The 12,023-nt window shown below is 41.8% G+C and overlaps 1 protein-coding gene across 1 annotated transcript in view; it reads right to left on the bottom strand.

Moving 5' to 3' along the window:
- Positions 1 to 7,001: 7,001 nt before the first annotated feature.
- The window catches only part of LOC143411437 (protein associated with UVRAG as autophagy enhancer-like), a 29,120-nt gene continuing 24,098 nt past the window's right edge, over positions 7,002 to 12,023 (bottom strand). Inside the window, exons 10-12 of the mRNA XM_076872219.1 lie at positions 9,426 to 9,579; positions 8,618 to 8,708; positions 7,002 to 7,446 (exon numbers count right to left, since the gene is read on the bottom strand). Of these exons, the coding sequence (XP_076728334.1) occupies positions 7,334 to 7,446; positions 8,618 to 8,708; positions 9,426 to 9,579 (358 nt within the window). The 3' untranslated portion in view covers positions 7,002 to 7,333. The remainder of the gene's footprint in view (positions 7,447 to 8,617; positions 8,709 to 9,425; positions 9,580 to 12,023) is intronic.

Genomic DNA, 12,023 nt, shown 5'->3' with positions numbered 1-12,023 from the left:
CAAGTTCTCTCTAAGTGGCTCAGTCTTGGCATGAGTACCTTATCCCCCTGCCTCAGTGTCCCGAGCAGATAGGCTTATGGCATCTTGTGGTTTAAATATGAGGTGTTCCCCAAAAGCTGCTGTGTTAAGGCAGGAATATTCAAAGATAAAATGACTGGTTTGCAAGAATGTACTGAATCAACCATCCTTGTTTCAATGGAATAACTGGGGGTTACCTGTAGGCAGGTGGAATGTGACTGCAGAGGTGGGTTAACCCTGAAGGTGTGCTTCTTCCCTGTGTCTCCTCTCCCTCTTTCTGCTTCCATGTCGCCATGAAGGGAGCAACTTCTTTTGCTTGGCCCTCGCCCCATGATGTTACCTCAGAGTGATCCCAGAGCAATGTTTTAGGCCATCTACGGACTGAGAACTCTGAAATCCTGAGCTCCAGATAAAGTTTTCATCCCTAAGCTGTTTTTGTTAACTGGTGTGGTTACAGCACCAAATGAAGCTAATTGAAACAGAAATTGGTACTGAGAACTTCACTACATTTGCCCATGCCCTGAGACTTTGGGAGGTTGCATTTGAAAACAAGGGACTAACTAATTTGGTAGAGGAAATTTCAGGACAGCACAGCATTCAGTTATGGCATGGATATTGCTAGCAGTCTTAGACTGATTTTGTAATGCCAGATTCTTGGGATCCCAAAAGACCTCCAGGAGCCAAATCTGATGCAATCACACATGAATCTTTATTGCAAGCTCCAGCCTGGACTCACAACTGTTCCCGACGCAGTGGTCCCAGGGAGTGAGTACCAGACCTTTGTTCAGTGAGATTTTATGGGTTTTTTGGGGTTACTCTATGCGTCACAACATCACACAGCAAATCATTTCACAGGGAGGGAAAATAAAACAACTCTTAACATTGATTAGCAGATTCACTGGTGGGGACCAAGTTGGGTAGGGGTGATTGGTTAGTACAAGAGGAGGATTCCTTTGAACTGATTGGTTTAAGCCATTAGGGGTGTGCGTGCTAAACTACATGGTTTCCCAACATGTTATCAACCACCATAAACTACTGGGGGGTCATCTGGCATTCCAGGTATTTTCCCTGTCTCATGCTGATTGGTGGTTGCTAGGGGGTTGCTATGGTTCCTCACCTAGCCTAACTGAGTCAGGGATACCTTGTACCGTAGATCTCTCCTGTTATTTGCAGACAAACAACTCAGCAGGGTTGGTATGTGCCTAGGAGTGTTTGATGGGTTTTACCAAGGACAAGGGTCATGCCCCCTTCCTTGGATAGGCTTTGATGTAGAAACTTTTTTCAAAAACGGAGTCACATCAGTTTCTCAATTTACTCTGAGAATGGGAGAGGAAAGGAGAGCTAAAAGAATTTTTTTAAACTTATAAGTTGGAGAGATTTGGGGAAAGTAAGTGGGTGACTGTGACCATTTGCTCTTGGTAAAGTGGCTGTTCCATCCTAAGTTGTTTCCTTTTGTGTCTGTTAATAGCTGCTACCTGCTAGTTTCTGCTTCTGTAACCATGCTTGCCCAGCAGGTGTGGCAGGAATGAGAACTGCCTGGAGAAGAGGGGTGGGGTGCTAAAACAAGGCTACTTGCATGAGAAAGTCTTGAAACCCAGAGATCTGTACTGTACAAAAGACACTGAGAACAAAAATCTGTGCCCAGACTTTGGGAAAGACTCCACTGAGCTCCCATTTGTGCTGAAGAAACCTTGTTCTTCTCCATCTCCAAGTGTTGCTTGTCTCTTTCCAATGTCATCATTTTCCATATTTTCCCCTATTATCCATAACATTGGTTTTCAGACATGAGAACTTGGTGCTCTACAAGGCCATTCTCAACCCTGGAATCCACACACAATGCTGATGATATCAGCTCTCACCAAACTATGCTCACTATTACGTCAGCTCTGATCCACATACATTACATTTATAACTCATTTACTTTTCACAAGTACCTCACATGGCAGATGCTATTTTCTCCCCCATTTTATTGATAAAGAAAGTGAGACAGAAATAGTTGAATAATGTGCACATCATCATAAAACCAGTGAATGCAAGACTTAGGATTGAAATTCAAGTGTTCTGAACCCTGAGGCTCTTCCCCACCCTGCTCTCCAGCTCCTCCATGTCTCAATACACAGTCACAGCAGCAAAATTACAAAATACAATTATCTTTTACTAGACAAAGGTGCACAAAAACATGCATTGGAGAAAAGATAACCTCTCTAACAATTGGTGTTGGGAAAACTGGAAATCCATATGCAACAAAATGAAATTAAACCCCTATCTCTTACCATGAACAAAGCTCAACTCAAAATGGATCAAGGATCTAGGAACAAAACCAGATACCCTTCGTCTAATAAAAGAAACAGTAGGCCTTAATCTCCATCATGTGGGATTAGGCCCCAAATTACTTAATAAGTCTCCTTTGGTGCAAGAATTAAAATAAAAAATCAATAAATGGGATGGATTCAAACTAAAAAGTTGATTCTTAGCAAAAGAAACAATCTGTGAGGTGAATAAAGAGCCTACATCTTGGGAGCAAATCTTTACCCCTCACACATCAGATAGAGCACTAATCTCTAAGTATATAAAGAAGTCAAAAAGCTAAGCCCCCAAAAAACAAATAACCCAATCAATCAAGGACTTGAACAGACACTTCTTAGAAGATGATATACAATCAATCAACAAATATATGAAAAAACGTTCATTATCACTAGCATTTAGAGAAATGCAAATCAAAACTACTCTAAGATTTCATCTCACTCCAGTCAGAATGGCATCTATTATGAATAGAAACAACAAAAAGTGCTGGGTGTGGGGAAAAAGGTACATACATACATTGCTGGTAGAACTGTAAATTGGTGCAACCAATATGGAAAGCAGTATGGAGATTTCTTGGAAAATTGGGAATGGAACCACCATTTGACCCAGCTATCCCTCTCCTTGATCAATACCCAAAGGACTTAAAAACAGCATACTACAGACACAGCCACCTCAATGTTTATAGCAGCACAATTCACAGCTAAACTGTGTAACCAACCTAGATGCCCTTCAATAGATGAATCTAGGGCTTTGGAATAGATTGAACCCATTCCAAAGCCCTAGATTGGTGCCTAGAAGCCTCCAGTCATTCTGTAAACCTGCAGAATGTTTAAAAAAATGTGGCCTATATACACAATGGAATATTACTCAACAATAAAAGAATAAAATCATGGCTTTTTCAGGTAAACGGATGGAGTTGGAGAAGATAATGCTAAGTGAAGTTAGCCAATCCCAAAAAAATCAAATGCCTAATGTTTTGTTTTGTTTTTTCCTCTGATATAAGGAGGCTGATTCATAGCGGGGTAGGGAGGGGAGCATGGGGGGAATAGATAAACTCTAGATAGGGCAGAGGGGTGGGTGGGAAAGGGAGGGGGCACGAGGTTAGCAATGATGGTGGAATGTGATGGACATTATCATCCAAAGTGCATGTATGAAGACACAAATTGGTATGAACATACTCTGTATACAACCAGAGATATGAAAAATTATGCTCTATATGAGTAATAAGAATTGTAATGCATTCTGCTGTCATATATAAATTAAAAAATTAATTAAAAAATGTGTTGCTACCAAAAACAAAACAAAACAGAGTGGTAGAAATGAAAATGAATGAGGGATGGGGAGTTGTCTTCCCTCTGCTCATTCATTTATTTTCCACTATGACAAAGTCTAGACTTATGGGTCACTTAGAGGCAGGAGCTCTTGCAGTCTATGCAATTGCTGTGGATTAAATGTTTGTGTCCCCCACAAATACCCATGTTGAAATCCTTGCCCCCAAGGTGAAGGTAGTGGGAAGTGGGTCCTCTGAAAAGTGATTAAGTCATAAAGGCAGAACCCTCATGAATAGATTAGTGCTCTTACAGAAGAGGCCCCAGTGAGGCCTTTGCCCCTTCCATGACGTCAGGACCCAGTGAGAGGGCAAGAAGCACACCCCCTGCAGACGATGGTCATTTAAGGAGTATTCATCTGAAGCTGGTCATCTGACCCTTCAAGGTTGAAGACACCAAGAGTAACTATGGATCCAGGATTTCCAGGGATGTCCAACTGCCAGGTAATAAAGCATCCTATTCCAAAGCCCTAGATTGGTGCCTAGAAGCCTCCAATCATTCTGTAAACCTGCAGTCACCCTGACTCCAGAAACAGCAAAACCTCACAGATAGATAATGCCCCTAAGTTGGAGCAGTTACTCCATGATGGGAACGAAGGTTCCCCCTCTAAACACAGGAATCATCTCATGGGAACCCAACTACTCCTTTAAATGATGACAATGACCTCTCTAGACCTCAAATAAGTAGACTTGAGGTAGCGATTAGCCACACCAGTTTGGCCAAGACTGCTTAACTATGCACACCTCTAGCCATTGCCCCAATTCTTCCTCTGTTTAAACCTGAACCTCTTGTCAGTATCCCCAAAGACAGGGTCCCCTTATCTTCCCAGTTTATCTCTACTGATTCAACTTCCTTTCCTGCCTTCACCACTGCTCTTTGATTGGCATCTTGGGACTGGTGGCAGACCTAGTATGTTGGGACCCCTGGAGTCTTGGCCTTTGCCCTAAAACTCTCATATAACAAAGGCTCTGAGGAAGAATCTGTTCTATGCCTCTCTCCAAGCTTCTAGTTGCTGGCAGCAGTTCTTGGTGTTCCTTGGCTGGTCAATATGTCACCTAGTCTTGGACTCCACCACTCTCTGTGTCTTTTGAGTCTATATCTCTGTCCCAATTTCCCTCTTCTTATAATACTTGTCAATGGATCAAGGCTCATCCAAATCCAGTATGACCTCACCCTAATTTCATTACATCTGCAAAGATCCTAGTTCCAAATATGTCAATCAAAGGTGCCTGGAATTAAGGACTTCAATATATTTTGGGGAGGGACAATTCAATGCACAATAGTGCATAATCTTCATATTATAGATTGTAAACTGAGACAAAGTAGTTTACCTGGGGATATATAAAATAGGAGGTATGACTCAGTTTTTAATCTTTCTATATCTGATTATTTTTACTGATTAGGACCTTACTTATAGTAGGCCCTCTGCTGTGTGATTCATTTCCATTTATAACCCTCAGATCAACTGAACATAATTATTATCCCTCAATTTTATAAACAGAGCTCAGATCACTGAAGAAGCTTAATCAGAAGTTCACAGGTAGGAAGCAGTATATCTGGGACTCTATCCAAAGTCCTGGCTAGTAATTCTCACCCAGGTCAACAGAGCAGAATACCTTTGGGAGGGGCTCTCTTCTCACCCCACCCACTGTCTCAAGGTACTAGAACTCTCTTCCTGCAGGTGAGAATCACAACTATAAATGAAACCTTACAAGAACTGTCCAAGGGAGGAGTGTAGAAACAGCAAATTAATCATTGAGGATCACAGCACTGCAACCCAATGCCTCGTACGTGTGATGATCTGATGGGAAACATTAGTATTCATCTTCCTTCCAGCAGCCAAAGGAGAGTTGAAAAGACCACCAATGAGTAAATCTCACTAAGCAGCAACATATGCCACAATTAATTACTTCCCTACTGAGTGCTGCACACGTGCTGTGGATGATTTCTGTCCAGATGCTTCAAAGAAGCCTGAGCCTCAGTAGCTCCATTAACACAAGGGAACAATGGGAAAATACCCAACCCCATGCCAGGAACAGAGGCTGGATTAGCACATGTTAGAGTTGGATTTGCTCATATTATCTCAAACACACCCCACAGAAGTTGGGGCTAGGAACACAAGCTTTGGAAGTAGGCAGACTTGAATGCCAAAAGTAGTTCTAATATGCACACCTCTGGTGGTAGAGACCACTATGCACTTCTGTACTATGCAGAAGAACACAGTCCAGTTATTTCTCTTTGGTAAGCCTCAGTTTACATACCTGCAAATTGGAGATATTCACACTTGCCTCAGAAAGTTATTCCCAGGAATATAAACATGATTCTGACCCTTGATTCCCATGAGGGAATATGAGCTATGGATAGAAATGAGACAGTAGTTAAATTTGACTTTATTATTCCTACGTGTCTAAATTTCTATTTGACACATTTGTTCAAGTAATAAATGTGAACAGAGCTTTGGCAGGAGGACTGGAGATGATGAGAAAACAACTGAATGAGAAGACCCAGACTGACAGAAATACACTCATTTCTTTCAATAATTTTAGTGTTATCTCACTGCATAAAACTCACACAGAGGGATGGATAGGGGTAGGGGACAACCTGTAGCACTTCCCTGACTGCCTGGCTGCTTGAGAAGCTCATTCAGAGGAGGTGTAGCCAGGACATGTGGATGCCAGAGAATATAACACTCAAGCCCTAGATCAAGAATCACTTGGACTGAAGATGTCCCAGGAAGGGACATGGGGCTATATCCCTTTCCAAATGGGTGAAAGTATGTAGGAAATAGAAATATTGGGAAAAAGAAGTTCACAAAAGTTTTATGATTCACTTAATTTTATTAATTGATGTCTATGATTTTAATGTTATTGCTAGAACCACGTTGTTCATTAAGAGTATTTACCCACAGCTTATTTAAGTCTTCAAATACCTCTGCTTGGTTTTGTATCTATGAGGTAATATCCCAAAGAGCAGGGATGAAGTTCTACTTACTTGTCTCCCTTGACCTCGCATGAATGTGGACCAGAGATGGCAAACAGGCTGTATGTGTGCTGCGGAAACACTGCCATCTAGAGGCAATCACTTGTAATTGCACCTCACCTAGACCTGCATGCACAGGCTGTGTAATAGGTATACACTTTCTAAGCAAAGCCTGGAATAGGTATGTAAGGCTAACACAATTGCAAAGTGGCATTTAGGTAGAAGTATGTTTATTGAAGAAAAAAAATCTGGAGCAGACAGATTTCAGGTTTCATTTCTGTTCATTGAAAGAACCAGTTTCACCAAACAAGCTTTAAAGGAAGAGGAACTGAATAATTCATTTTGTCAGTTAAAATTTATAAAAAAGGCTCCAAGATTAACTAAATACAACTATTACAATACAATTTAAGAAGTGCCCTTTAAAAACTCTTAAATAACCCTAGTAGCAGCAAAAATGTCACACATGTGTACACCAGTATGTTACCATGTGTAAACACGTATTAGTAACAATATACTTAATAACAAAAATTACGCATTTTTAAAATATTAAATATGTACATATATGTATATAATAAAGAGAAATCTGGGCCATATTTTTTCATAAATATACAATTTCTGATACCAAAAACAAAGTGACAATAATACACACAAATGCATTTTATCATAAGGCATGTTGAACAACAGTTCACAATACTCAAGGGGCATCACCTGGTTGCAGAGGGCAAACTTTCCAAAAGTCTCCGCCGAGTAGTGATCCTTGCACACCGAGGGCACCGGGATGACTGGAAGCACTGTTTGTGAAAGCAAGCCCTGCATGCTGCAAGCAAGGAGATCAGCTGTCAGACAACACACCATCTTGTTTTCTCGTATGTGAATGATGCTCATTCCCATCCCAGGGAGGCAGGGATCTAAATCAGAACCCAGAGTCTTGCAAAAAGTAATCAGCCAAGTTAAAACTCACAGGTGTTATAAATTACCTGACAAGTCATGAACATGATGCTCACAGAGTCTAAAGAACACAGAAGATGCCACACAGTGTCCCCAGATCTGCCCAAACACGTGGCAGGGGTTCCCCAGCCTTTGAGAGATTGGTGGCTGAGGACCCTTGGGAGGTGGCACCGCTTCTCTGGAAATGGCCCTAAATGGAGAGAGCTGCTTCAGTCAACATCATGCCCCCTTCCTGGCAACAGCCTGCATCCAGTGACTGGTCACTGTGGAGTGTCTGACCCAGCCGGCTCTCTGTCCCCAAGTTGGGACAATGATAAGACGCCATCCGGGCTCCAGAGTCCCCCCACTGGATGGGCTTGAGACTTGAACAGGTGAACTTTCCCCCGTCTGAGCCTGTTGGCTTCATGTCCCCCACAGAGATATTCTGTATGGAAATGTCTGCCTCTCTTGATGGGAAACCTGTCCTGCAGGCCTGCAACACTGCTTAAAGGGTAAGGGGAGACAACCCTGGGATGGCCTCAGTGGAGAATGTACCCATAAAAAGGGACATGTTACTAAAATCTCTCTTGATAAAACATGAATCCAGAGTACAGGATTCCCTTGGGCACTGATATCCTAGAATAAACACCAGCAACCTTTTCTGTAAAGAACCACAGAGTAAAGGTTTTAGGCCGGGGGGGCCACATGGCCTCTATAACAGCTCCTCAACTCCACCAAAGTAGCACAAAAGGAACAGGAGATAACAATTCATGATCGAATTACAAAACAGGACAAGCCCAGGCAAAAGGAGGAACATCTCCTCTATCCAAAACCCCAGCAGACCTCATCCTTTATCCCTGCTCCACCAAATATTCCTCCCCATGGACCCCAAACTGGGTCATCTCCAACCCACCACACAACCACACTGCACTTTTAAGAAAAACCTGTGCCCAAGTTATTAAGCTATTATGCAGCTGAAGTGAACTCTGTGATTAAGTCATTAAACTTAAATTTACAACTAAGCTAAGTTATTACTAAGTTTCTGCTAGTTATTAAAATACCTGAACATCTTCTACAAGTTGCCGTCTGAAATGGGAAGATGACAGTTGTACTCTGGCAAAATTCACAAATGAAGCCCTTTCCCTGACAGAGCTGTAAAAGAAAGCATCAGAAAGTCGGAAACTGGAAATGCTTCTCTTGATACAGAAACTGAGTTAGCAATTTTACAGAACTTGATAATCATCAATTTTTGGATGTCTATGATTTTAGCTTCTAAAAAACTGGATAAGAACAATAACAAAAAAAGGGCACATAACATCCATTTCTCACCAAGTCAGTTTAAAACACAGAAAGATCATGATTTTAAACTTTGTTTATTTGTCTCTCTTTTTGAGACAGGCTCTTGCTAGCTGTCCAGGCTGGCCTCGAACTCCTGGGTCAAGGGATCTTCCTGCCTCAGGTGGGACTACAGATGCGTGCCACCACACTGTACTCTCAACTTGTGTTCTTAAATGATGGAATTTCATCTCCATGCTACACTGCAATCTTCCAGTTCATGCAGACACAGGGCTTCCTGTTCTGTTACATCGGAGTCCATGTGGCTGTTTCAAGCAGACTGGAATCAAGCAGCCCCAGCACCCAGACTAAGTCCCAGGGCCCTGGCTTGCAGCCCAGCTCTCACAGTAATCAGCAGGATGATTTGGGTCCATTAATTCGAAGCTCTGAACATCACTCTCCTCATCTGTAAATGGTGTCGCTGGCACTGCACTCAGGGTTTGTGGGAGTTAATGGTCTCATGTAAAAAGCACGCTGCACAGGCCCTGGCTTGGGGACAGGTCAGGGACCCACCCGCTCCCAGCAAACCCTCACCTCACAGCTGGCCACATGTGCAAGGGCTGCTTTCAGAATGTCCTTGAGTAAGGGTGCCAGCAGCCCTCTCTTGGTCCTGAGGAGGTCCTCCAGGGAGAACACGTGGAGAACTTCAGTCAAGTGTCTGGGAACCTGCTCGAACTCCTTTAATGCACTGCCAGAGAGGAAGCAGAGGGATTCAGGAAGACACCCACACAGTACACAGGGGTGGGAAGGACAGGGCAGTGCTTTCTCTTGGCACTCAGCATTAATATTTTTAAATCAATAAAAAAAAACACCTACGAGAACACCAGTGAACCCTGTGTACCACTTTACTTATTGCAAGTGTACTTAGATGCCAGGAAGAAACTGAAATTCCACAAAACGTGATTCCAAGAATGTGCAGAGAAATGCAACTCGGGCAGGCTGCCCCAACCCTCCTTGCACAGAGAAAACAGAACACATTTTTGTTTTGTTTTGTTTTTGTTTGGTTTGGTTTGGTAGTGGGGATTGAACCCAGGATTGCTCCACCACTGAGCTACATCCCCAACCTTTTATATCTTTTATAATATTAAAAATATACTTGCGATCCTCCTGACTCTGCCTATAGGATTACAGGTGTGAGTCACTGCACCCAGTGGAACATTTGATTTTCAACTCTTAAAAATGTGGACCAATTCCACCATCTTTCCTGCCCCCATACCCACTTTCTTCCTTTTCCTCCCCTTTACCCAATGAAAGTTCCTCCATTTTTCTCATGTCCCCCTCATCCTCATTATGGATCAGCATCCATTTATCAGAGAGAATATTTAGCCTTTGTTTTTTGGGGATTGGCTTACTTTGCTTAGCATTATATTCTCCAACTCCATCCTGCAAATTCGATAATTTTATTCTCTTTTAATGCTGAGTAATATTCCATTGTGAATATATACCAGTTTCTTTATCCATTCATCTATTAAAGAGCATCTAGACAGCACATATGGTGCAAGGCTACATCATGTACAACCAGAGAAATGAAAAGTTGTTCTGCAATTGTGTTCAATGAATAAGAGTGAATTCTGCTACCATATACCTAATTAAAATAAAATAATTTTAAAAAGAAAATGAATTTTTTAAAAAAACAGGAATAGTCACTTAAAAAAACATTGAAAGTGCTCTTGGAACAAGAGTCAATGAGAACCTCTTTACTTCCAGGAAATGAGGAGATCAGGAAATTGAGTGTAGACACTGCCCATAATCTCCATTGCTACTGCAGGAAAAAAGGTGATTAGAGAAAGTTTATATAGAACCTACTGAAAACTTTTCCTCTTTCTCTGCCCACATCTTACTTTAAAAAATTAGTAATAAACATTTATTTAATAAAAAAATATGTACCTTGTACCATTTGATTATCATGAAATCAAAATGACACCCTGTTCATTCCAATTAAATTTCAAGAGTATCAGTGCCAGTGACTGTTGTGACAGCTAGCAAGAGAATTACTGCTCACAAACAGGTATGTGACTCTAAATCTATAAGTCCAGCACTGGGCTAAAGACTAAGGCATCTGAGTGCCAGCAGTCATGGTTACCTGAGTAACCAGAGGCATCTAAACCTTACCCTGGTCTCCTTCTGAGTATCCTAAAACAGTTACTGGTAGCCTGTGCTGGACCTGACACTCCACGAAGTCATACTGGCTTAATTCTCCATCCAGCATGGGACACTTACGCATGCTGCACCCTCTGGTGGAGGTTCCAGATTCCTCTTCTTGATTCCAACTTGCCCTTCAGGCTCAGGCTTTTCCCCCAGGAAGCCTTGTCTACTCCCAACCCCACCCCATCCCTAAGTGTGCTCCATACCGCCTCTTCTGTACCCTCTTGGTAACATGCAGTCTGACATGTGTAACATGAAGTCTGACCATGAGCTGTCTGACTTCCCCCCTGCACTTAACGTATATTTGCTAACTTTTTAAATTTGAAGCACAGAATGGCTACTTCACAAGATTTGGTAGAAGGGAGGATGTGTGGGTTTCACCACATGTCATAGAGGAGGAAAATGGAGACCCTGAGAAGCACTAACCTGTCAGGCCCATGATACCAGATGGGGCTCAGGGGCCAATGACTACTGACACAGATACATGGTCCTTCCTAGGAAATTAAATCCAAAAGCAACATATCACCATGATGAAAGATATAAATCTAAACAAAATATTCTAAAAGCCTATGACCTCATTTATTATAATGAACATCTTAACCCTCTTAAGTCACTGTCTCCTCTTCCACTTAAAAATCAATTATGTTCCTATACATCAGTATTGAATCAACTAAAGGAAAAATTAGGAAAACTATCCCATTCACAATAGCCTCAAAAAAAAAAAAATTGGGAATCCAACAACAGAGGTGAAAGACCTCTACAATGAAAACTACAGAAAGAAATTGAAGACCTTAAAAGATCTCCCATAGGCAGAATTACTATTGTCAAAATGGACATACTACCAAGAGCCCAACACAGATTCAATGCAGTTCCTATTAAAATTCCAATGACATTTTTCACATAAATAGAAAAGGTAGTCATGAAATTCACTTGGAAAAATAAGAGGCCCAGAGTAGCCAAAGTAATCCTTAGTGAGAAAAGCAAAGC

The sequence above is a fragment of the Callospermophilus lateralis genome, chromosome 12, assembly GCF_048772815.1.
Source record: "Callospermophilus lateralis isolate mCalLat2 chromosome 12, mCalLat2.hap1, whole genome shotgun sequence".
NCBI classification, from domain to species: domain Eukaryota; kingdom Metazoa; phylum Chordata; class Mammalia; order Rodentia; family Sciuridae; genus Callospermophilus; species Callospermophilus lateralis.
The sequence above is the reverse complement of the archived record's forward strand: the minus strand, read 5'-3'. Positions and strand labels throughout refer to the sequence as shown.